The sequence below is a fragment of the Synchytrium microbalum genome (genome assembly GCF_006535985.1).
Source record: "Synchytrium microbalum strain JEL517 chromosome Unknown SmJEL517_scf0005, whole genome shotgun sequence".
Taxonomy (NCBI): domain Eukaryota; kingdom Fungi; phylum Chytridiomycota; class Chytridiomycetes; order Synchytriales; family Synchytriaceae; genus Synchytrium; species Synchytrium microbalum.
This window is the reverse complement of record NW_022158354.1, coordinates 242948-269009: the sequence shown is the minus strand read 5'-3', so window position 1 is coordinate 269009 and position 26062 is coordinate 242948. Positions and strand designations below refer to the sequence as shown.

The window sequence follows — 26062 nt, the reverse complement described above, 5'->3', positions numbered from 1 at the left end:
ATTATGAACTCAAATTTCTCACCTATTTGTCTACCGAGCGCTGGGTTCAATATTCATCTGGCTCATGGACATACGTATGTAAACATCAATATCGCGTACTAGACGTCAGACGTTTCCTCTCTCCTCTGTCCCATCTTGTTCCTCTTGGTAGAATGAGACTGGCTCACCTCTTGCTCCCTTTCACATCGAACACCTCGGGAAGGAGACCTCCACTTGGGACATTATAGCACCATGTCCACGATAGATAGAAGGCCACCAACAATCTCTAGACCTCCTGGCCTGATTGCAAATGAAAAGGCAGCGTCAGAAGTCAAGGAATCAGCTCCTGCTCCAGGAAGAAGCAGCTATCTCCCTTCATTTCTTCATTACACTGGTCCTGGTATGTGATCATCATTTGTAGAGCTTGCTTCTCCGTATACTGCTTTTCTTTAATGTTGAAGTGTTGGTTGTCAACATCTTGTCGGGAGCTTCATTTTGCGCATGCTCATATTGTTCGATCATAGCCATAGGTCAAGGTGCAAAGCCGACTTCTGAAGCTGGTTCCTCTGGGTACGACTATATCTTGCTATCCCCTGATGACGCTCTTCTGCGATTGACATTTGATGACACTCTTTTGCTCACCGTTTTAATACTTGACAGAACACTTCCTACGAAACCAGCTCCTGTCCTCGTACAATATCCACCTGTCAGAAGAAGATATTGCTGTTGCTTTCCTACAAGGTGAGCACTTGATCTTATAACAGAAATTGCCTGTTACCACCTTCGCTAAATCGTCTTTTTTGGGGCACAGGTTGAGATGCCTCTGTTGCTGTCTGGTTTTCATTATTCTCCTTTTAGGAGCTGGTAAGCTACCAAGCTGCAGAGCTGTCACCAACACTTCAACAAAACCGGTTTAATCAACACAATCCCCCAATTCCTAGCCGCTTTGGCAGTCTTCTTTTGCTATCCACGCATCACAAACATCAATGCTACAAACCCGAGTCTATCCAGTGCCAGCAACTCGCTAGTGACGACTACATCGAGCGGAATCACTATCACTTTCAACTTGACAACCGATATTTCAATCACGAGTGCAAGTTACATAGATTACACAGTGCAGCATATTGATGTCGTTGCAACACCACAAATGGGCAATGCTTCCACCAGCATTGTTGGAAAAGGAACTTATAATGACCTCACTATTGCTAAAATGGCAGTCACTACCTTTGTTTTGGTGAGTTTTGTTGATTTCCAGAATTGCAGAAACCTGACTCGAACTGACTTTCTTTGTAAATCCAGCCATTATCTTTCTCCTATGCTGCTACTTCCATTAATGATACTGATCCAACAATGAGACAAATACTGGTTGATTGTGGTGTGTTGAACTCAACAACTGCAAAACAGCCAATATCTATCGGCTACACTGCGTCCTTGTAAGTACTGTGTTGTCATGAGACTTCCTAATTTATTTAACTTGATTCATATACCTAACTTTAGGTATATAAACTGGCTCTCATGGACTTCCTATAAACCAACATTCAACGGGGCATTCTCTTTTGTGTGCAATTCGACCCAGTTCGCCGGATTGGTTTTCTAACAAGCAAAGAACACACATCAGAATTGAAGGAGCTGTTGCATACTTTATTATTGCTACCTAGAAATCCATACTGTGGATCTGCACTCATCCAAAATAATGCTCGTTTCGACTATAATAGCTTAGCTAATCAGTAATATCCTAGTTTTCACCAATAAAAACGATTTCAGAAACGCTTCTGCCTGGATATCCTGCCGCAATTCGAACCGGCAGCTTTTTATGACTTGACATTAACCCAGGCAGAGACTTTTGGGCTTTAGTTGTAAAGCTGATCAGGATAACAACAATTTAGTCAATTGCGAAGCGGCGGAAAGATGATTAGGTCGGCCATATCACCTTAAGAGGTTCTTGGTGGCGGGGTTTGATGTCAGTGGCTGTGAAGTAAGAATGAGGTTTGTGAATTTCACGATGAGCTTATAAGAATTGCACACAACGGTGCACATGAACGTTCAGAAATGAATAATATCGATTTACTGCATCTATTCCAAATTTCAGAACTATGAGGGTCGGTGTTGCGAACGACGGAACGACGTCACTGGAGGTCCGTCCGGAGTCTCGATGCCTGAGTAACGAGTACGTAGCAAATCTGGTGGCGGCAAGAAACAATCAAAGGAAGAGAACTTGCATATTTCTAGCAGATGTTTCTGGCGATCCGACCTCTTGAATCAAAGACTTTTGTCGTTCTTGCACACCAATCACATTCTGTGTGCACATTCTAGCGGCGCTTTCTTCACATCTGCATTGGGAAATTGCCGCTCTGGTGGAGCATCCATGTGGGATAAGCGCTTTGCATCTCAACCAACAAGAGAACATTTTGCAGAGTGCATCGTAGAGGGATTCGTCGGTAAAGGAAAGAGAAGCTTCGCATCATCTCTTCTCGTTGCTTGCCTAGGTTTTCTCAAAACACATTCCTGTTTTGTAATCACTCCGTCCGTCTTTGAAAAACTTCTGCTACTGCCACTCAAACTTCTAGGCGAGCAACAGAGTACGCAAAGGTAAATTAAGAATTTAAGCCTCATCATATATCATTTCAAGTTGCCAAACAAGCATTTATATTACCTATCTTCCATATATAGCTTCGGTTGAAAGCCAACACTGCCATCACATTGCCTGCCTTGGCAACAAACCATCCTTCCTTACATTATGCAGCAACGAGTCCTGACTCCTCCATTGAGTGACAACGGTACTTCAATCGACTTTGGTAGTAGACTCGCAACCCCCAGACGCACGCCCTCTTTGCCTATTGGGGAAAAGGTATGCGCATCATCGGTGTACATTGAGTGGCTTGTTGGTTTGCATCTCAACCACGACTTATCTTGCACTCTAAAATAGATGGATGCTCCTTTAAATGCACAAAAAGTTGGCCCAGATGCATCGAAATCGAACGATCCGTCTTTTTATATACCAATTCCCATCCCGCTGCCAACAAGAGGTTTATCTCTCCAACAGTGCCAGAACCCCTTACAACAATTCATCTTCCACTCGCAAATATATGGCAAAGAACAGCCTACACATCTATTATCATTTTACGAGCATAGAGTAAACAAGGCTGCACTCGAACTAGTGCTATCAACGCCATCCTTGTTGAAAACTCCAGATCAGTTGAAGGACCGAGCTATAGCTGCTGCCGCTCCGTTCCAAAACAACACCCCAGGAGCCCGAATGCACTGGACTACTGGATCGTTTCCCCAAAATCCACCACCTGTACGGCTACGACGTGTTTAAGGTTTCTCGCAAAATGCTGACAATCCATCCCATAGGAAACCCTGGCTTTATTGGGTGTCAGTACAATAGCAGAATTACAGTCACGGATTGCTGCCGATTGCATATGGGATACGTCAAGTGCACCACATCCAGCTTTGTATCCATCCCAGGCTAACAAGGATGCTCCATCTTCATACAATAATGGCCCCAATTCCAATCCACCAGGTCGCCCAGCTCCATACCCAGCCGATTCATATCAAGCGCAGCCATGGCCAAACTCTCATATGCCACAAAGTCCACCACCAAACACATCTGTATTTAACAACATGCCTCCAGGACCAAACACGTATTATGAGCGACCACAGCTACCGCCACTACATCCATCCCAACAGCCATATGGCTACGATCCATTCCATCCTCCTCGTCAACCACAACGTATTAATAATAATTATCCAGGCCTACCACCTCTCAACACTCAACCATCATCAATAAATGCACCACCACATCATTACTTCCGTGACGCTCCAATGCATCCACCACCACCACCACAACCACAAGATAACAGTTCCCAAGCCGCTAGGGTTCTAACTCCGACATCACCAACGGCGCCCTCAGCCCCGCATTTCAATCAATATAATCAATCTGGTGGTAGCAGTAGTAATAGTAGTAACGTACCACCAGGAATTGCTCCACCACGAGGACGTCGACCCAACTCATCAAACAAGGATAGTCAATCGCCACCAAAGAAAAGAAATAGCAATAGTGGAGGTAGCGAGGATGATGATGATTCTGGGAATGAAGGAACTACAGAGAGGAAACTACATCTATGCACAGTGCCTGGTTGTGGTAAAAAATTCACTCGTCGTTACAACTTGAAATCTCATCAACGAGCAGTAAGTTGCATTCTATCATGTTACTCTCTTGTTTTTGGTTCGTCGGATACAAGGAGCTCGTGATTACCCCACCTTTCCTTTTTCATCCAGCATTCAAATGATCGTCCGTTCAAATGTACATATTGCATGACATCCTTCTCACGAACGCATGATCTTCGTCGCCACGTCAAGTCTCTACATACACAGCAAAAGCCTCATCAATGTCCTCATTGCAATCTCGCTTTTTCAAGGTAATACTGTTAGTGTCTGCTCATGTTCTTTGGATTTGCTCAGTCTAACTCGCTTTTGATTCAGGAGTGATGCCCTCAAAAGGCACTTGAAACTGGTATTGGAACGTGGTGGTGTAGTCCCAGAAGTACTCAAAACTGTTGTCTCTGGTAAGAAATAGATTGTTTTCAAAAAGCTGAAAGCAGTTCCTTCAGACTAAATTTTATTTTTTGCGGCTGTAGCTCCATTAAGTAGAGCCGAACTGGAAAAATTGGTGACTGCAGTTACTTCTCGTTTGAATCCAACTGCTGAAAAGAAGTCGCATGCACCAGCCCCCATAGCAGTCTCTGCCCTACCTGCAAAGAAAGTGCCAGTCACTCGTCCAAACACTCGTCCTCGTCGTGCTCCTCCAAAGAAACGAGACGACATTGACGATTCAGACACAGAGGGCTCTGTTGAGGGCTCTGATGATTTCTATAATGAAGATGACAATGATGATTGAATGATGGGGAAGAGAAGGGGCCGCTCAAACAGTAGTTAGTTGTAATTGGACAGATGAGAAAATGGGGTGTGATTATTCCCGACACGCGTTTGCAAAGCTTGTGTTTTCTGTTTTCGTGTTGAGGTTCACAATACCCTTGACAACATGGATTGGTCCAACTCTGATTACGAGTCTTTCAAGTGTGTCCGAACGAATTTCGTCGCTAGTTAAGATGAGATCTGCCTTGGAACTATCGCTAACGCCACGTTGACCAATCTGCATCGTAGAGCAAACTCGACTACACCGGAAGTCTTTGAATGGTTTAAAGTCAAACTAGGAAGAGCACCTGAAGGCTCTGATATCTACCGTTTCGCAAAGGGGTTCTTCGAATTGGGGTCTTACTCCCGTGCCTTGTGCTGCCTACAAGCATATGTGCGTAAACATTTGACCAACTTTTTTGCATTTTTGTAAACTCTTGTTCTACAAACTTAATCTCAAACTATTCTACCTCTTTAGATCACACTGCCAAATCCATCGCCACAAGCGCGACATTTGCTCGGATACTGCTACTTGAATTTGAACGAACTGGAAAAAGCATTACGAGAATTCAAGTTATGTGTAAAGGACAACTTCCACGAAGACTGGCAGCTAGTAGTAGAATTGTTGCTCGAGATTGCTCAGAAACAGCATTCACAGTCGAGTGAACCCCAAGAATATTAAGCAACACCCACATAAACCTATAGCAAACATGCACTTTCACGTTCACACATAACTAGTCTGATTTACATACAATGCCTCGTTTATTGCTATACGGGGATACAATCAGCTTTCTTTTACTTGGCAGCTGGTGCACCTCCAGCTCCAGCTACTGGCTTCTTTCCGTCCTATAGTAAATAAATATCATTATTCAAAATTATTTCACTCGTGTATAGTTTTGTTTTTTAAATTGTTTACCTTGGCAGCAGGTCTGAATCGAGCTGGTGGAGCACGATCCCTTCTACCTTCTCTTGAACGAACACGGACGACGTGAGAGTGAATGGCACTAGATGAGCAAAAACAGTCGAGGTCAGATTTGAAAATTCAGAAGGTCGAAAGTAGAATGAGACTCACCAACTGATGCAATATTGGAGCTTGACATAGAGCTTGGGCAAAGCATATTCTTCATCTAATGATGGAAAAGAGCGAAAAAAAAAATCAACGTTTACTATCGCATCATGGCAAGTCAACCAATTGCATGTTCAGGCTACTGATGCAGCACATATCTCCCCCTTATTGCAAAACACTGAGAAATGAGGGCATCACAGGTTATTAAGGTTCTCGACTAACGTCCACGGTACTCTCAAAGGACTGCCTTGTTGCAGCTGGTAATCCCTTACAGCTCTCTCGCCAAAGATGGACATTCCCATTGTCTACTCCTAACATGTGGCCTACAACCAATTCCGTTTCCACGTACCATATACAGTAGCCATTCGCATATCATTCACGGCTGCAGGTTCGACCATGTTACGGATGGTGAATCTTTTGATAGCCTTGTCTTTTGGTACACAACGGGCACAGTTAGAGCAACGAACTGCGGGAGTGTGTCCTCGACCGTGTTTTGAGCGACCATTGTTCCTTCTTTTCTTGGTCTGTGTATTGGAGGAGAGGGTAAGTAATTGTTGGAATTGAAATTAAATGTGGATTTTGATGCTGGTCGGGGGTTTCTTCTTTGATAGTCAATGTTCTGGAGCCAATGAGTTTGAACCTGTTGATGTCTGCTCGCTCCTTTCTCTTCTGAAAGCCAACATTACATCCAAGCAGGAATTCAGTAATTGATGCTTTGAGCGCCTGGTGCACTTCTCGCCTCGTTCGAAAGCTTCACTCTGAACGAGTTCAGAGATTGTGTGAAGGTTATCCAATCCATCCATCGTTTGCAGGGAAGAAACATTCAAATTGGGCATAAATTCACGGTCTGGATACGTCAACATGAGTGTTAATCGTCCTCGCTTACCATATTGGCTTCGATGTTCTTCCTCTTAATGTGTTAAGTGAAAGATGAGAAAGTCGAAGTCCAGAACACCAAACACAAACCATCAGAAAGAGATCGGTTGGAGGGGATCAGCGCATCGTTACATTCATAATATTCCTATATTTCAATTGCTGGCGAACTGGACGTGATTTTTATAAACTCACACCTCTTATACAATATTCGATGATCAATGGTCGAAATTTGGCAATTTTTCGAGTCCTATGTATATATCTCTCGTTGGAAGCTGCATAGCAACCCTGAAATTAGCTGAAGGTATTGTTCACAAGTCGTAGCCGTCACAAGAAGTACTGAAGCAGAAGTCCTGACAGATCCTCACAGGATTTCTGGAACAAGAGGAGACTAGAGAAAATTACATAGATTCATAGCAGAATCACCCGGCGAAAGTGAGATCTGCTCGTAAAAGTGTCTGTTTCTTGCAGGAACTGATTTCTAACTAGTATTATTGATCGCACAGGATTCTTCATATCAGCTCCCAAATTCGTCATGCAGTTGGCAGAAATAGCTAGCTTCTGAAGACTATTATATCTTACTCCTGCTGTAAGCGACCGCTGATACTAATTGAATATGGACAACACCAACAACATCACCATTCGAGACTCTCATTTTGGTTGCTCACATTTGGCTTCTCTAGATCAGATCGCAAGTTCAAGTCAATATTTACAAATGGCAGCAAAGAACCATGCAGTTAGGCCAATTATGCCTGCTCCACAACAAACGCACGAAGCTCAACCCTTCCTCATCCAAAAACCCATAATACAACCAAAGTTTGCCTCCTCAATGATGCCGCCAACTACATACAATGGTGCTCAATTCATATATACAGGAAACTCGATGGCAAACACGGGCGGTACTGTCTATGCTTTCGCAGCACCCGAAACACACTTTTCACTACTGGATGCTGTAAAGCAGACGTCTCAACGAGTCATGCAAGAACTACCGAATTTGAGAGATGACGTACATGGTGTAGCTGCTGAAACGGCTAGGAGATTAGGAGTTGCTGTAGACATTGTTGTCAACGTGCTGCAAAACAACACCGGCACAAATCAACATAGTATAAAGCAGTCTCCTCAAAAGATAGAAAAGAAGCAGCCTCCAATACCTACGACCCTTAATAATCATGAACGAAGATCATCAGATCAAACACTCTCCTCATCTGAGAGTGCAGACGAAGACGATAGCGAAGATCATATTGCTTCTCCTCGGCCACAAGTCGACAATCACAGCAGACGAATCCCCCAACCATCTGATGGCCAAATAGTATTCTTGTCACCACATAAGCCTCACATGCCCGTGTTTATAACAAGTCCTGCCAAACCATTGAGATTCCCCAAAAATCATGACCCACATATTCAAAAACTTGAAGAAACTCTAGCATTGCTTAGAACAGAGCAAGAAAATGCCATACGAGATATTATCAATAATGATTTGGATGAACTTCATAGTAACAAGCACAGTTATGCACTTGGTATATTTGAAAAGAGGTTGAAGATCGCCTCTGAAATACGAGCTCTTCAAAAGCAATTTCCTCCAGCAGGTGTCATGAATATAAATAGCCTGCCTGCCAATGGTGGTACTGGAAATGGGTGGTTGATTGCTCCCAAATTAGAAGAGCCACATCGTAAGTGATGATCGTTGATTATTGCCCATAACATGATCATTCATATTCATATTATTTCTTGCTACATTTTCAAATGCAGAATCTCGGAAACGACGAGAATCAGATCCAAGTCACGACCCAGTTGATATAAAACGAGTACGAACAGGGAGCAAGGACGCGACGCACGTCATTGATTTGGACTCGCCACGTGAAATGGACAAGCCTCTTGCTGCTAAAGCTCGAGAGTTAGGTAGAACAGGTGCACCACCTCGTGTTGGAAAGGGTCATTCCAACTCGAGAAGAACACCATCATTGCCTGATGAACAACACGTGGCATCTGGAAGATCATCACTGGCGTCTTCTAAATCTACTACGCCACCACCAACAGGTACTCCCAGAACGGCTCCTGTATCATTACCTCCCGTCATGCCAAAGCCGGGCATAGATATACATACATTACCACATACATTAGCATCATCACAACCAATTACTGCAATATCGCAACCACAAATACAATTACAAATACCGCATCCTATAAAAAGCAGGCCCAACACCAGTAATTCACACCCACATCCGAATACTGTTATATTACCTCATATAGCACCCAAACGACATCCATCAGATGGTCAACCTGCAGTCACTACGTGGGCAAGACCATCTGAAACTCACACAGATATCAAAAAAGGAGTGCCAATAAAACCAGCAACAGCCAAGGCATCTCCTTCTAAAGCTGCCAATCGCAATAGCAATAGTCATAGTAGTGGTAGTCAAACATCCTCTGCATTGAAACGAGCCAGTGATGATTCTCAAGTTGGTGGAGTCGTAAAGAAGAAGAGTCTCAAGCCGAAACGAAACTCTGATACCACTCCAGCTCCTGCTGCACCTGCGGCTCCTGTAGATGTAAATCCTTTTGGCTACTCAAATCCGCATCTGGCTCAAGCGCTCGGGACTTTCAGACGTCCACCACCACCTAATAATGTAAATGGTGCTCCTCGACCATCTGCAACTAGTGCAGCATCTGTTTTGACTGTGAAGGGTGTTGTGCCTCGACCCATAGCCTCTCGAACACCTAAACCTTGCTATGTATGTCAACAACGTCATATTCTAGACAGGTGTAATGGCATGAAGCCATGTAATGTATGTTTAGAGAGCAGTCCATTAGGAGCAACAGGATGTATCGAGGACGCAGTTTTTCCTGAGAAGCTCAAGGGTCTGGAGAGAAGGCTTGACGAGGCAACAAACAGCACCCTTGCACGACCTAGTATACCACAAACAAGTGTACCAGCTCCCATCGTGCCAAAGGATGAAATCAAAGAACCGAAGGAAGAGGAATCAACTGTAGTTCTGCCTGCACCGTTGCCGTATGTAGTAAAACGAAGTCATTCAGTCTCACCAGCTCGAACCACTGCATCACCAGCCAAACACGAAGAACTGGAGTTGGATCTGGGCAGTGATAAGTAAACTGGAGTTGTTTAGCATTGCCATATACGGAACTTGTATTTGTAAAGCTCAAAGCTCATTCATTAGTTAAATAAATCATATTTTTGCTTGCTTGACATTTGTATGCGTTGTTGCGTGTCTTGTATGGTTGTCAACGAAAGCTTGCTCAGCAACGCTTCCAGATCAGAACGAACAGCGAATATGGACACTTTGAAGAAGGCGCAAACGCTCAGGAGGAAGCCAGTCAAGCAGGTCGGAGCAGTGGACGAGGCAGAACTACACGCTGCTCCTCAGTATCAACAACACTTGCACCAACCAATTCAGAGGAAAACACCTTCTCCGCCAAGGTACGCTGACCTAGTCAATGATATAATATGCTGATTCTCGTATGGATGCGAGTTCTTTGCTGCTGCTAGGCCAGCCGTATCACTCACAAAATGCCCACATCATATCTAACATTTTTTATTTTCAACACAGAACGAGGAATGGCTCTGAACAACCACCAGATCTACCACCTAGAAAGATACAAAATAATGTCACTCATACTATGGATGGATCCCCAAAAGCAGCTCCTCTTCCCGTCGTCATTCAACAACAAAAGGTGCCTCCTCCACCTCCTGTTGTGGTAGAACGACCGGTTGTGTATGAAGAAAGATCTAGGTATGATACGGCTGCTTTTTGAATTCTCAAATTGGATTTTAGGTTGCCCAAAAAAACTAAAGTATCGTTTGCACATAGGCCAGCTTCAACTATTCCAGCAACTACAAGAACTGATGAGGCACTAGCAACCATACAGGTTTGCAGATCAGATTTCATGCGTTCTTGCAATGGTGCTGAGTGCTCATATTCTGTTCTACGCAATAGAGAGAACGTGATGAAGCCATTGCGCAAGTCGCCAAATACCAGGATATGTTGAAAACAATGGAGCATGAACATATGAGAAATGTGATGCAGATTGGAGGTACTGTTGAGACGAATGAGACATAGTTGAACTGGTCGCCTGATTGTCTATCTAGAACCGGGTCTCTAACTTTTTTTTGGGTGCGTTTGTAACAGAAAAGATGAGCAAAGTCAAAGAATTGGAAGACGCACAAATACTCAAGGATGCTGAATTACGACGTGCATATGTACAAGGACAAAATCTTCAAGAACGTGTATCTGCACTTGAAGAGCAAATGCTTTCTTATGGCATACAACCATGTACGTACACTATACCAAAGACCAAAACAACGAGACTTCCCAACCTGATCTTACGATTAAACCTTTAACATCTTTTAGTGACTGATGCAGCTATCAAGGCAGCAGCAGCTGAAAAAGCCAAGCCAGCTGAAGAGCAATTCACGCCAAAACCTGTAGTTGACACAGCACAAATCGAAATCGCCAAAATGTCAAAGAACGTCAAGGAGAGCACTACAAAAGTATCTGTAAGTGAATCCTTCTCGCGAAAAAAAGTGGACGTAATCTGCTTAATGGTTTGTGATTCTAACTCGGTATCTTTGCTCATGATAGAGCAAGATAGAAATGCTCAAAGCACAACTTGGTCTCCCAACTGTCAACATCAATCCCTCATCGCGAGCCATTCCAGTAGCTGCAGAAGAGTTTCGAGTCACCAGAAACACTATCGTATCGAAAACCATGTCATCATCCGATATTGATACTCCATCATCATCGTCCGAAGGCGCACCCATAATATCACTACCAGAATCAAACCCACAACAAGCCGTCGAAGTAGAAGCTTCAATCACCAAACCAACAACCGCCATACCCAATAAAGAAGAAACACGAAACGTTGGAAAAGGATACGGCTTTGAATGGGTACCCGATGCAGCCAACCAAGCTGCAAATGGAGACTTGGCTCCAGTTTTGAAGGATGTATTCACAAATTCCCTATTTGATCCTTCTGGTCAGTTATTGGCTGCATCACCAGAGTCTGAAGTGCATGCTCTGCTTGGAGGTGACTTTGCAAGTGATATAATGAGCAGCTTGTCCAAGTTTGTCTTGTAAAGAAAACCAAACGAATAATGAGCAGGTTGTCCAGCCGAAAACGAATTTGGACCGTAAATGATAATTATTATGACTATTTACTATATTTGAAAAAGAAGTGCCTCTGACAAGAAATGGATAAATATGTATACACATTGCCTCTCATAAATGTGGCGTTGCCAATCTGGCGCGGCCCATATACAGAAACCTATTTTGAGCTTGGCAAAACGACTTTGTATATTGCTTTTTAGTTTGTTTTGGTGGTATTCCAAACAACGTGAAACGCGAAAATCACGTTCAAAAACAATGCGATCGGTCACAGCAAATGGCAGGATCTGAAATTTGAGCTATTTCTCAAGAGTTTCGCGTCACTCAACACACCAATGCAACCTCAGTAAAGTCTCGGACATTTTTCAACACCCTCACGATTCAACTCTCACACAAACACGTTTTCTTGCTATTCAAGGCTATATTTAGGAGAGACAAGCAATAATCTGACCTCAAAATGTACAAAGTAGAGATCCTCCCCTCTGATATCAAGGAGCAGGCTGTCATTGAGCGCCGTCGCCGTGCAGAAGAGGAACGCAAAAATCGAATCTTTGCTCCAAAAACACGTCAATTGGGTGTAAGTTTCTGATGCTTTTAGAGTCTCACCTGGAGTAAAATAAATATATGCTGAATGATCGCTCCTTTTTTTGGCTTCAAATTAGATTGATGTCGACGCCATCGCCCAACAAGTCCAAGAAAAGAAGCGAGTCGGGGATATGGAACGACAACGAGTCGCTGCTTTTGGTATGTCAATGATTTATCAATGAAAAGAATTATTTGATTTTGTATTGACACTCTACCACCACGCTTTTTCTTTTGCTCTAGACCGTGCAGCCAAAGAAACAGCCCAAATCCTCGAAGCCCTCGAAGGCGAAATCCAAAACCAACGCCGCATAAACCAACGCTCCCTAGTCCAATTCCACGCCACGAACCAACGTCCCGAAATGCGTCGAGAATACGACCTCAACGACCCACAATCCCTCCGCAAAGACCGACCAGCTCGAATAGCAGACAATGATCCACGCTTGGGAGCATCCTCGTTACAGAAATTCGAGGGAGAGGATTTAACTGCTCAGTTGAGGTTCAAGGAACAAAAGCAGCAAATGAAGACATGGGTTGCGCAACAGGCTTGGGAGCGTCGTGAAAAGGAGAGAATTGAACGGGAGGAACGACAGCAGTATGAGAGCTTTCAGGCTGATGTTGTTAAGAGGACTGAGGCGCTGCAGAAGGCTGCCGAGGATATTCGGGCTCAGAGGGCAAAGTGGGATCGGTTGGAGAACGAGCGATTGGTATGTTTTAAGACTTTACACTTTGACCTTTGTTTGGCTCATCAGTTCCAGATCTCAATTTTTGTACGTTATTCAACTCTTGTAGGCCAATGAGAAACGACTTCGCGAAATGACGGACAAGACACGAGACCTTGAGCTCAACACCAAGGAAATCGAGGGCTGGATGAATGGAGAATTCTTAACCGAAAGGCCTGAAGTATTCAAGATTGGTGGCGGTCATCAGTAAGCATCATCGTCACTAGCAGAATTTACGTCTGATACTGCATCACTGAAATCCGTTTTTTTTTCGCTCCTGCGTAGACTACGTGTAGACGTCTTCAAAGGCATCACCGAAACCCAAAAGCGTGCCATCCTCGCAACCCAAGAACGCCAACGCCAGGAAAACCAAATGAGACGTGAAATGGAACGTCGTCATGAAGAAGTATGGGCTTCTCAACAAGCTGCTAATCTTCGTGCCGCTCAATTGCTCGAAGAAGAACGAGAACGACAGCACAAGGATGTTGCGAAGCGTGTTCGAAATGATAATGAGGTTAAGGCTGTTGAGGATCATGCAAGGTATGGTGTTTTTTATTGACACAGAAAAATGTTTTTATCATCGACAAGAAAGGTGATAAAAGTATAAGAGACAATGTCTCACTCATACTTCCTCCTATGAAACAGACAAACACATCTCAACAAGGTAGTCTATACAAACCCACCTCAAGAAGGCTACTTTTCCCAGTTTAACACAACCAGTCGATAAACCAACTCTTGTTCTGTGCATACACTTTTTTCGTTTTGTACTCGTAATATTTAGACCTCTTTAAACAAGACTTTTCTCAAGATCAGAATTGCGAACGCTCTATCGTTAGTTTCAGTTGATGGGTAGCCATGGTACATGTGACGCGAGAAGATATTGCCGGCATAGGGCGGCCGCAAACTCCTGTCTTTTGGCATCATCAAAACTTTCACCAACATTTGAAACTAGATTTGACACTTTATTTTAAGAAAGGCATCTACTACTTCGAAAAACAACTACTAGAAACAGACATCACAAATCACACATAGACAGCGACGAGACAGATCACTTCTTGTTGAGCATGTGGACCTTAAAGTCAACACCCTCTCTCATTCCTGTGTGATGCAAGGACGTCAGCACCGAAATCATAACTGATTGCAAAAGCAGTTACTCACCAAGAGTGACACCGACAGAGTATCGAGCACCCCTCTTTGAGGGATCCTAAGGTACAAAACACGGTGTGTTGGTCGTAATCCCGTCAGAATAAATACAAAGAGCACACAAAGTACCTCGTTCCATATGCCCCATTTTCGTGATTCATCTTCATTGACGAGTTCAAGATGGAAGCGGCGGTATCTAGAGAAAAAACCAATCATTAGCGAAAATGACAAAAAAACAGGAGCACAAGAAAACATAGAGACGTACATGTCTGACATCAAAATCAAGCCTTCTTGAGTAGCCTATGCAAATAAGGATACATAAATTAACATCAAAATCTGATAGCAAGGTTGATTCTGGTTGCGTCACTCACAAAGTTCATTCCAACTGTTGCATTCGTAGACGCAAAAAAAAGATTAGAACAGGCTCAGCCATAGCTGAAATGTAAGGTAGCAGGATTCTTACGACAGATACGAGGACCTAGTTGAAAGAAGCATAATGTTAGGTTATAGCAGATGTTGAGAGCCAAGTTTCCACTTACCAGCATTGAATACAGGCTTAGAAAAGTGTTAGTAGTTTGCAAGAATGAGCTAGGTTTCACATTATTCTCTCTCCGAAGAAACAACACTCACCCATTGGTATTGATTCATCTTCATGACAGATCCATCATCTCGCAACCACTAGATGTTCAAGGGTTAAAAACTATAACGTTTGAGGTCATGAATTGCAAGTCCTTTACTTACTCGGTCAGGATTGAAGACTTCAGCTGTTTCACCCCAAATGGCCTTGCTCCTGCCTAGAGTGTAGCTACTGAATTGAACGTACTAATGGTGGCAACGAAGAGCATGTCAGCAAATGAGGTTCCCGATCAAAGTACAATTCAAGAAGGTTTCGTTTCTGTGCATTCTGACCTCTCTGCAGAGAGAAACAAGATAGAGTTAGTTTGCTGCACGTGTGATCAACAATGAAATGAAGTACATACCCTTTGTAAACCTTGTAACCAGAGGGCTAACGAAAGGTTGACTAGTCAGTAACAGCCTACATTATTGAGTGCGAGATTCCGCTTTTTCTTTACTTACAAGCTGAACGTCTTCTGAAGCCATCCGCATTTGAGCAGGTACGTTTGGATGCAGGCGAGCCGTCTCATTCCATACAGCCAAACAATCTAGCAATACCCAAAACAAACTGTCGGAAAAGATAATAATTGACTTTGCACAAGAAATGCCTACATTTGAGTTTGTTGAGCTTGTCGTAGTGAGCTGGACCATCACCCATGACTTGCAAGATTTCCTCTCGCATCCTCTCTTCAATCTCGGGATGTTGAGCTACTTCCCATAACAGCCAGCTAGTTGTTTGAGCAGTCGTGCTAGAAAAAGCGGGGTCAAAATGCCATTGATATACAGAGAAAAGGAGTCACGCAGCTTACTCCCGTCCAGCAATCATATAGTTCTAAAGAGCGGTTTGTGAGTATTCAACTAAACCATTTGCCAAAAACACACCACACAAAAAGTATGCGCACCAAGACGACATCACGCAAGTATTCAGTTGATGGTGGCCCTCCAGATGCTGTCTCAATAGCCATGAAGAAATCCAACAAGTCCATTCGATTAGCGTCTTTCAAGACACCGCCCGACTGTTCCGCTCGACGACGAGCAATAACACCAAGTGCGAAATCATCCAAAGTCTTTTGGTATCCAGCTACGTCTCGTCCATTACCAGATCCAAAGAATTCTTGGATTTGCCAGAAAGGGTTTCCGAATCGTTTAACGACACATAAGAGAATACCATCAAAGGCGATCATAAAGGGTACGTCTGGAAGATAGTATCGACCATTCTTCTCTTGAGCAGGTACAGATAAGGCCCCGACATCAGTTCCCATGGCGAGATTGGCGAACGAGTCGATGGTCATTCTCAAAAGGATGTCCTGTACATCCAAGATCAAGTTACCTGTTATAAAAAGAAGAAATTGAATTGAATTCTTATTGCCGGTAAACTAGTGCCCTCACCTTTTGAAGCTGCTTCGATATGGTTACATAAAATATTCGATTCTTTTATGAACGTAGGCCCACTAGGCAACATGAGATTCAGCACAAGTATTCAGTCAGAATAGAATAAATATAGCAAATACGCACAAGTAGTCTCGGAAGTTCTTGACGTTGAAGATGTTGGAAGCCGTTTTGCGTTGCAATCTCCATGCATCACCATCCGAGACGAAAATACCATGGCCGAAGAATTCGCGTCCTTGCCTGCCTTGTTGTTCACCTAAGATTAATTTGATTGTTAGGTTTTGATCTTTGGAAATGTTGTCTTAAACAAACAATCAACTTGACGTTAGGTACCTTTGACGAATCGGTATGGATCGCTCATTACAAACTCGACATCCCGCCAGTTGCTGCTCGTGAGGATTGTTCGATTGGGCAAGGACCACAAGAAGACCTCTCCGTACTTCTGGTGAGACTCTAGGGTCTTGTCCAAACGAGCCTGGAAGAAGCTGTCGTTGTTGAGTTCGGGCGCATGGCCAATGAGAGGAGCAGTGTTAGACGGCTGTGGGACGTCTTTACGAAGACGAGTACCCTATAACGTGATCAAGATGGGTCAGACACAATTAAAGTGGATCAAAGAGACGACAGTTGGATCAAATGGCCAGCAATATCAGTCGACAGACGGCACAGAGATCGAAACACTCGGGGGCACCACATCATGGGAATGCAGCAACACCCTCAAGAGGTATGTGGCCAAAAGGCTGCCTCCCGAACAACCACACCCGACACGAAAGCAACAGCAATAAAAGCCAACAAGCTCATCCAAACACTAGCAAACCAGAAAAGGTGCAACAGCGTTGATCTTGTTACCCAAGCGTGATCTTTGTAGCTCCAGCACAATAGACCGAGGCCAGAAACCGTTACAGCCGTAGCACCAGCAATGTAAGGCAATGCCTTCATAAGCGGGCTGTTCTTGCGATCCGACATAGTGCAGTTCTATTAGCGGTAGACGTTTGAGTTGGTTGCGAACAAGACCACGAGTTGTCGTGAAAAAGGTGGAAGAATTTAAGGCCACCTCACGTTTATCGGCCAAATTCTAGAGATTCCAGTCCTTCCATCGATGAGGTGCAACGAAGAGCATCTCGAGCACTTTGTGGTCTAGCATCGATTGTCGTATTAAAATCTAGGTGCAAACTGTAGTTCGAGTTCGCATACCACAGCCATGCTAATAATGGTTGCGTACTAGTCGCGTTTCCAGTACTTACAAAAAGACGCGTGATATAAACGATTCTGGAGCTGGTGTCGTGTCCCCTGGCGATGAACAAACCCCGTTGTGCATCTCTTCAAGTTTCAATCCACAACTGTTGAAGAACCACCATTATCATCAACCAGTAATAGCCACAAGAGGGAAGAGCGATGCTGAATCCATTATCAAACCCAAAAGGTTACCCCATTTACGCTATGGATCTAGTCGCATCACCTTCAGAACGACTTCCTGCCCGGAAACATTGTCCTTCAATCTTGACACTTATTTCTCTTTTTCAGGACAATCTATTCCCTGCGAATTATGTGGAGAAGTAGTAACAACTCAGTGCCAAAACTGCAAAACGTACTACTGGTAAACAACCTGTCGTTATTGACCAACATTAATCGTTTGCATGATTTCTTGGTCTCACAACTCAAACTTCATCAATCCTAGTTCCACCGAGCACCGCGATCTAGATTACAAGAGCATACATGATCGTGTGTGCCCGCTTATATCCTCGCTCAAGTAAGATGCAGACACCAACACGATATTCAAACTGACACCCCGTTTTTTGGCAGGCGAATCAGTAACAGACCTGGTTCTGAAGAAGAGCGAATGGAAAATGCCAGACAGGTCAAGGCTCTCAAGACTCAGATCTATGAAAAGTCAACTGAACGTGCAAAGACTTGGCTTGCTCAACAAAAGGTTGGAGGGTTACTTCTCCATTAATTCGACACATGAATTCTAATCTGCTTATTACATTACATTAGTTCGATCTCGTCATACCAGCAGCATCTCAATCTCTCCGCCTAGCACTCGCACTCTTTTCACAAGACGGAAGTCTGGAAGTCGTCACATCACGACTAATTCTTGGAGAAGCGTGCTGCGGAATGACTCAATATGCTGCTTGTGAAGAGCACTTGTCGCAGGTAAAGACAAAATTAAGGAGACTTTGAACGTAAACGCCAATTTGCTGAATTGAGACACACTGTCCAAACAAACTTCACAGGCTCGGTGGGCAATGACCAAATCTGGAAGCACAGATCCATCCACGAGAGCAAGATTACATCGAGCTACCGCTGCCTTATATGCTGCAAAGGGGGATCGTACTAAGGCGATTGAGGAGCTTGCTTCTGAGGTTTGTTCATAACCGGGATTTCTTCTTCTTCCTTGTTTACACAGTAATAGTTTAATAGAAGACGCAACATCACAATAGATCTACTATCTGGGACTATCATATGGGCCTGATTCACCATACTGTGGTGATGCTTGTATGTGAAAAAGAGTTCTGAAATAATTCATTCTGTACATTAATTTTTTTTTCTCCTACTAGTATCTCGACTAGGAACCGCATTTGAAGGCCTTGCAAAACCCGATGCTGCTTTTGCGTCTCATGTTATGGCTACCACATGTTGGAATCAAGACTTTTCAAAAGGGTTTGATGATGCATTGACGTCGGAAGGTGTACATACATTGTCATCAGCTAGAGACTGCTTCTCAAAGATGGGCCCCTCGTATGTAAAACAACTCCAACAGGCTGATAATTTACTCGAAGCATTGTTGAGGACGCAATCACTGCGTCGGTAATCTGATATGTGCTTATGAAGCTGCTGGATTGAATTATATAGCAATATACTAACTAACACTTCGTCACGTTGAATGAGAGCCAAGTTTTGTGTTGGAATAGGCTGTTACTTTGTGATGAATCTTGTTTTCTACTTTAGACCATATGTTAGGCCAGCAACAGCAACCTCACAGAGCTACTCCGTCAACACCTTCATAGCCAGATTGGGAGACAGTTTGATTCCACTTAACGTTCGTTCGAAACGCCCGTCTCTTTTAGTGTGATGCCAAGTGGTTTTATTTTTCATCAGCTTATTACATTTCTTAAAGCTTCCTTATTTCAGTTGAACAACCCGCCTTCCAACTTGGCCAATTCAATGAGCTGTAATGAAGGGAGGGGACGATGTCAATTTTCTCGTTTATACGCGCGAAGACAAGATGAAAGAGATAAGATGAAGGTATACCCACCATAGGATCATCAAAGAACTTGGTAACAGCAACGTCCTCGCTCAACCCCTTCCTTCTACGGGTCTTGACCATAAAGTCTCTCGCCAAGTGTTGAGCAGGACTAGGCTCCAACGGTCGTAACTGAATCGTCTTGTCTAGTGGATCACCAGGCACAATCTGCCAATGATCAAACACTTGTTGACAAAACGCTTGTCCCTGTGTATGTGTTCTTAAATCTGTTTCAAACCCAAAGGAATCAATGACGGGGAGAAGTGCCTTGATGGTATACAATGGTGATCCAGATTTTGGTAAATCTTGGGTTACGTGACCACGACGACGTGCTAGGACAGTGTAGACTGCTGAGACGCAATCTGCTGGTGCTTGGATTTCGACATAGTATACTGGTTCCATGACTCTTGGGGTGGCCTAAACATGTTATGCATGGAGTTACAGATGCAAACAAGAGCAAAAAACCACTACTAGGAACGTGTCATCTTACAGTCAAAAAGGCACTATAACAGACACGACGAGCTGTAGGAATGATTTGTCCTCCACCTCTGAAGATGGGCTCTGCAGCTATAGAAGCATCCAATATACGGAACTTTACATTTCGGATTGCTAATCAAAGTTTTGCAAAAAAAAGTCAGTAATATTCAATGATGCCGACTTTCTTGCGAAAAACGTACGCTCATCACATAATGGTCCTTCACGTGCACCCCATTGAAATCCTTGTCGAACAGATTCACGAATGGCACTTAATAGCTTCTTGTCCGTCTAAAACCAAAACCGAAATTGTTTCTGTTAGCTGGCAAAATAGGGCACTGATAGTATAGAATGATCTCACATCAACTGGTAGCGTATCATTAACCAGCACATTAGGTCCAGTATCATCAGGTCCAAAAGCCCAAATATTGCGTGACGCCAACAAATCCCATCCATACTTGGTTGAGAATTGTTCAGCCAAGACTTTAGGTGGTGATTGAATGTTTACTCGTAAGTTTTCAATGTCTTCAGCTATTCCGGATTCTAATGGTTCTGCAATGATGGTGAGCTTGTTTCTGAATGAAAGAGAAGGGGACGTTAATTCTGAAGCATGCGGAAAAAACAATGACAATCTGCTGAATTGCTTGATGCGAACTGCTTTTCGCTGGATTGAAGCCCTTACTTCTTGTTGGGAGTCTCAGCATAACACTTGAGTGCAGATGTTTCAACTACAGTCTCACACAACCGGACTACTGGATCAGCTACTTTGATGTCGATTTCAGAGTACAATCGACGTAAATCGTGTAGAGCACAATCAAGATACAGTTCTCCAGTGCCCACTATGATGTGCTCTCCGGATTCTTCAACCTAGAGAAATAATGAGGCACATATTAGCCAAAAAAAACGTTCCAAGAAATATGCTCATGGCGACATTTACCTTTGTGCTCAAAATGGGATAACTCTTACTAATCTTCCTCAACCCATCCAACATTTTAGGTAGCTCGGTTGGATTGATGGGCTCCACAGCAACCTTGACTACAGAACCAGCCTCAAAGCGTAGTGGTCTAAAAATACATACAGGCTCTTCATCACTGGGCGGTAAATCTGTGATAGTAGCCGTTTTCATTATAGCAGCATCTACACCAGACAATAATATCAATGATCCAATAGGAGCTCCAGTAACAGGAATACGGTATCGAGATTCATAAATGTATAAATCAGAGACTGTTTCTGATCGTGAATCTTCTTCATCGTCTGGTGTGTATCCTTCTCCTAATACTCGAACTGACTGTCCGGTTTTGACTGTACCGGACATTACACGACCTAGAGCATCAAAGCCGGTGTAGGATTCGTTGCTGTATAGTTTTGTGACGTAAATCATGAGTGGGCCGTCTGGATCGGCACTTAGCATGGACGTGGCGGCCAGTGATGTTAAATCACCAGTATACAGGTGCTCGACCTAATACGACCATGTTAGAAAAGGGAAAAAATCCAAACACAGCAAAAAATGCTGCAGGTTTAAAGAAGTAACAACCCAGTACGAGCAATACCTTATTGCGAGCATTCTGGACAGGAGAGGGAATATGCTTGACAATCATATCTACAAATCCAGATGCTTCGCCAAAGAATTGCTCGCATACAATTCTCAGCAATGGTTTAATGTCCATTCCGAATTGATTCTTTTTTAAATATATACTGAGGGATGCCAATGTGGCTTTCAATGTTTCCGTGTCTTCTCCAATGACCTAAGGCGGTGCAAAAGTGTCATGTTTTTTTAGTTACCAAAATTTCTTGTGGACCACAGAAACAGTCAAAGGAGACTCACTTGAGCATACAACTTGAAGAGAGGTTCTAGAATGAAATGTACAAAGGTACGCTGACTGTCGCCATCAAGAGGCCGACGACGGAAGGTTCGTTTTTCTGCGTCAAAGTAAATATCGCCCCATAATCTTTTCGCGAATTCATCCACATCGAAGTTTTCTAGAGCAGGCGACAATCGTGAGCATAAACCAACGACAAAAAAGGCAATGTAATGAAGGGGACATTACCAAAGTTATCAGCATATGATTGAGCGAACGATTTTAGCGAAAACACCCAGCCGAATTGACTTGATGCGAAACAGACATTGCCTCGTTCAGGAGAGACACGCATGTCGGGATCGACAGAGCTAAAATGACACGACAAAAAATCAACACAAGGAAGGAACGACGCAGGTTTCCCGACACTTTGCTCTACCTGATGACATTGTTGACTTCTTCAATGGTGAGCTTGAGTTTAAAATAGGCATCGCTGGGTGGTAACTTGAGTTCCAGAATCAATCTGTCGACCTTGTTGATGACCAACACGATGGGTATCCTTTCTGTAATCAAGTGTTTGATCATTCGTTCGGTATTGACCATGACCTAAAATATGGTAACGAAAATGAGACGAGGTCAAAAAACTCCAAGATGGAAAGATTGAACTAAGCTTACTCCTTCAACGGCATCAACCACTAACACTGCACCATCTACTAATCTAATAGCAGCTGTGACTTCATCACTGAAATTGACATGTCCTGGAAATGAGAACAAAGCGTTAGTGTCGTCTTGACATTCGTACTGCGTTCAGGTGTTTTCTCTTTTTACCTGGAGTGTCCATTATGTTGAGCAAATGACTCTTTCCTTTCAGATCTTGCAAAATAAAACTCATTGGCATAGATTTGATTGATAACCCTCTAGCTCGTTCTAGTTCGTGTATGTCTGTGTATCGTTCTCCAGACTCGACTTCCCACTTTACATCATGTGTTTGAGCTACCAGCATATCCACGAATGATGTCTTGCCGTGATGCAAGTGTCCCACGATGGCGATGTTTCGAGTTAAATCGGGATGTGCCATTAAATCCACCATAAATCTATGCAGAGAGACTGTTGGCAAAAAAAGGCAACTAGACCGAATTGATGAAGCGAAACAACACGTACTCCTTCTTGTATTTGGTAAATGGCAAATCCTTTTCAGATAGATGGAATTTCTTCTTCTTGACAGGAGCGATGATGGGTTCTGATAATGGTTGTGTGTCTTCTTCTTGAACTAGTGTTTCGACACCAGGCCCATACACTTCTTCGGCTGTAGGGTAGTATTTCTTATCTTCATGTAATACGACAGCATTCGTCGCTAGAACGACAGTTCCGAGTGTTAGCTAGGAACGCTTTGGTTCTTGCTGTAAGCGAACTACTCTAAAACACCTACCATCGACCTGCATCAGAGCCATTCCAGACTCCTCAACCCGTTCTTGATCTTCCATTTCAACATCTTCGCCATCGAATTGCGGTTGGTGTTGCTGCTGGTCGTTGAATGTAGCATCGATGTCGTCTTCTTCCTCGTCATCGAGATCTGGACCAATGTAGTTCCCAAACTCATCATACTGAAGGGAAGGAGAATGTCAGCCGCATCATAAAATGAGACGTGATTTTGAACGTGATTGATATTTCCATCAAGCAAGAGTCTCGTAATGAGAATATGGAATATCCAAGAAAAGCAGACTTGTTACAAATGCGTTGCTCAATGTACGAGCCCACAGGATGAATGTAAAGTCTTACCAGGTCTAAATCCATCGTGGCAGCTTACAGGCTGATGATGACCGTGACAAGAGCTTTAAGGGGGCCTTAACCGTGTTCTATTGCTACGCCGAACAAGAATTTGGAAAATGTAGTGTGAAAGGATTGGAACATGTAGGTCACGTAAAGGACGTCTGCCATGAGCACTGGAACGCGTCAAAATGAATAAATCTGTTACATTCTTTAGTACAGCCTTATTCAACAATTTGCGTTGTCGCATCCGTTTGTCGACACACCGTTTTTCAAACTACCCAAGGACAGCTTAGAGGATTTCAGTTCTAACAAGGAAAGGAACAGCTTTACTAGGTGGACAGTATACATACAGATCAAGGCTTTATCCAGATGGTGGTGGTGTTTCAAGGCAGCAAGTTCTCGTGCGCTGCTTGTCAGAACGGACATCGATCTCAATCATGCGACCATCTGCATCGAGTACTGCTGGAAATCAAACAAAAGGGACGACCCGCTACTCAGTGTGGTCACTGCAGAACAAAGAGAAGCACCGGAACCGGGCACTCTCATCATCGCTGCATGTGTGGTGATGCCCCGGCTTACACTCGTCCAAAAGTTGAAGGTATATAAGAGAAGGAGTATTGATCTTCACCTTATATGCTGCTAGGATTCATGCTCTCTCAATCCTCAACCTCTGAACTTACCCACTTCACACCATCTTAGTCAAACTGTCTTCCGGAACTACTTTTGTCATGACTCCTCCTGAAGCTCCTGAAGCCTTTCGAACTCGCTTGATGGAAATAAAGAACTTGCCTATATCAGTCCATCGTAAACCAAAGGCAAAGAATGAACAGGGTTATGATCCACAAGCAGATGGTCCGGCTCCTGTTGGAGCAGCTGGGGGAGAAGCTGCAGCTGCTGGTTATCTCATCATTGAATGGAGAGCCGAATTTGTATCTCTAGATGTATCTGATCAATTCAATAGTGAGGTCGACTCTGCTGCTGGTACGTCCCTCTTGGAATTTACTCTTGTCTTGCTGTTGATGTCTCACTCTACTCTCATATGTAGAGAATCCATGCAAATGTCATCAGGGAGGACCATGTATATGTGCTACGATATCCAAGCAAAAACCAAAATCAGCTCGTGCAAGTAGTAATAGCAAATTGACACCTCCAGCACGAACTCAACCTCCAATAATGAACATCAACAGCCCAGCTCCCCAATATTTTGCACCCCCATACCCCAATATGCAAATGCCTGGTCAGGGTCTTCCGTATCTACCAACTGTACCACAATCATATGTACAGCCTCCATACAACCAATATCCTCAACAACAGCAACTGCCTCCACATCCTCAACAAACCCCACCACTGCCATATATGCAACCACCTCATCCATCGTTGTATAGCCAATATCCAGCTGCTCCCACGCCATTCAGCCAACAACAGGATCCTCTCCAATTGTATAGTAATCCAATCTACAACAATCCAATATATCCACCTCAACCATTCTATGATCAACGACCACCACCATTACCGCCACTTCAACAATTACAGCCGCCATCATCACAGCATCCAGTTACAGAACAGACCAACGCAGTCGCCAACATGCTGATGGATTTATTGTCCCGTCACCCACAGCCAACCATGCCATTTGACGGTATTCCAACATCTACTGGTCAATCTGGTGACGTCAATTCTACAACTGATTATAATCAAGTGATGTCACCAGTAGTATTGTCTCAAACTACAGCAACAACAGCGGCACCGATGATTAAATCAAATATTAGCACTCAATCAACTGATAATATGCTGGAAGGCTTGCAATGCTGTAAAGGAGGCTGTAAATGTGATGAAAATACGTGCTTCTGTGCTATTACAGGTGACGCTGCTTGTTGTCATACTAGTAGTAATACTACGACAGCAGAGAAACAACAACAGCGAGGTCCAAGTAACACACCGAAGTCATTGTGTTGTGGCGGTGGCGCTTCTTCTGATAGTGAAGAAAGTACATATACAACACCAGAACCAACACCAATCGCAACAAGCCAGTCATGTTGTGGCGGCAACAACAATAATAGTGGTGGTTGTTGTGGAAGCAATTGTGCATGCTCAAGTCACAAACCAGCATCAGCTGATGCAAAGGAATTGACTTCTGCATGTGACTGTGGATGTGCAAAGTCATCGACGGAGTGCTCTGATTGCTTTGCTGATAATTGTGAAGTACATGTACTTGGGTCTAGTGCTGACACTCAGACGCTCGTGAAAGAAACTACTAGTGTTGGGCAGGATGTGTCGTCTTCGTCTTGATGTGGTGGCGGTGGTGATAGTAAAGATTCTTGTTGTGGTGGTGGAAGCAAAACTGGAAGTTGTTGCTCATGATGAGTCTCAGTTTAGTG

At 43.7% G+C, this 26062-nt stretch overlaps 8 protein-coding genes across 8 annotated transcripts; 6 read left to right on the top strand and 2 right to left on the bottom strand.

Annotated features, from left to right (window-relative positions):
• Positions 1–231: 231 nt before the first annotated feature.
• Positions 232–1416, top strand: SmJEL517_g01476 (uncharacterized protein; the record flags this gene model as incomplete). Its single annotated transcript, XM_031167404.1, has 6 exons — positions 232–379; positions 504–539; positions 640–720; positions 838–843; positions 921–1213; positions 1279–1416. 6 exons carry the CDS (start codon positions 232–234, stop codon positions 1414–1416), a joined length of 702 nt encoding a protein of 233 aa, XP_031026446.1.
• A 1300-nt stretch (positions 1417–2716) lies between these two features.
• Positions 2717–4879, top strand: SmJEL517_g01475 (uncharacterized protein; the record flags this gene model as incomplete). The annotated part of the gene is made up of 6 exons (XM_031167403.1): positions 2717–2827; positions 2906–3277; positions 3334–4170; positions 4261–4400; positions 4465–4547; positions 4620–4879. 6 exons carry the CDS (start codon positions 2717–2719, stop codon positions 4877–4879), a joined length of 1803 nt encoding a protein of 600 aa, XP_031026443.1.
• A 144-nt stretch (positions 4880–5023) lies between these two features.
• Positions 5024–5578, top strand: SmJEL517_g01474 (uncharacterized protein; the record flags this gene model as incomplete). Its single annotated transcript, XM_031167402.1, has 3 exons — positions 5024–5058; positions 5146–5290; positions 5375–5578. 3 exons carry the CDS (start codon positions 5024–5026, stop codon positions 5576–5578), a joined length of 384 nt encoding a protein of 127 aa, XP_031026444.1.
• A 113-nt stretch (positions 5579–5691) lies between these two features.
• On the bottom strand, positions 5692–6360 carry SmJEL517_g01473 (uncharacterized protein; the record flags this gene model as incomplete). Its single annotated transcript, XM_031167401.1, has 4 exons — positions 5692–5742; positions 5813–5900; positions 5969–6023; positions 6312–6360. The coding sequence occupies 4 exons, from the start codon at positions 6358–6360 to the stop codon at positions 5692–5694; spliced, it is 243 nt and encodes an 80-aa protein (XP_031026441.1).
• Positions 6361–12412: 6052 nt separating this feature from the next.
• SmJEL517_g01472 (uncharacterized protein) lies at positions 12413–13986 on the top strand (the record flags this gene model as incomplete). Its single annotated transcript, XM_031167400.1, has 6 exons — positions 12413–12532; positions 12618–12699; positions 12781–13244; positions 13330–13466; positions 13545–13799; positions 13905–13986. 6 exons carry the CDS (start codon positions 12413–12415, stop codon positions 13984–13986), a joined length of 1140 nt encoding a protein of 379 aa, XP_031026442.1.
• A 3812-nt stretch (positions 13987–17798) lies between these two features.
• On the top strand, positions 17799–19215 carry SmJEL517_g01471 (uncharacterized protein; the record flags this gene model as incomplete). Its single annotated transcript, XM_031167399.1, has 7 exons — positions 17799–17959; positions 18082–18153; positions 18207–18333; positions 18399–18557; positions 18638–18766; positions 18845–18899; positions 18962–19215. The coding sequence occupies 7 exons, from the start codon at positions 17799–17801 to the stop codon at positions 19213–19215; spliced, it is 957 nt and encodes a 318-aa protein (XP_031026439.1).
• Positions 19216–19531: 316 nt separating this feature from the next.
• On the bottom strand, positions 19532–23711 carry SmJEL517_g01470 (uncharacterized protein; the record flags this gene model as incomplete). Its single annotated transcript, XM_031167398.1, has 16 exons — positions 19532–19573; positions 19660–20064; positions 20138–20256; positions 20325–20412; positions 20483–20696; positions 20804–20988; positions 21059–21580; positions 21672–21866; positions 21947–22101; positions 22170–22288; positions 22357–22523; positions 22593–22675; positions 22746–23011; positions 23079–23271; positions 23347–23521; positions 23697–23711. 16 exons carry the CDS (start codon positions 23709–23711, stop codon positions 19532–19534), a joined length of 2943 nt encoding a protein of 980 aa, XP_031026440.1.
• Positions 23712–24056: 345 nt separating this feature from the next.
• SmJEL517_g01469 (uncharacterized protein) lies at positions 24057–25973 on the top strand (the record flags this gene model as incomplete). Its single annotated transcript, XM_031167397.1, has 3 exons — positions 24057–24285; positions 24387–24668; positions 24733–25973. 3 exons carry the CDS (start codon positions 24057–24059, stop codon positions 25971–25973), a joined length of 1752 nt encoding a protein of 583 aa, XP_031026572.1.
• Positions 25974–26062: the final 89 nt, after the last annotated feature.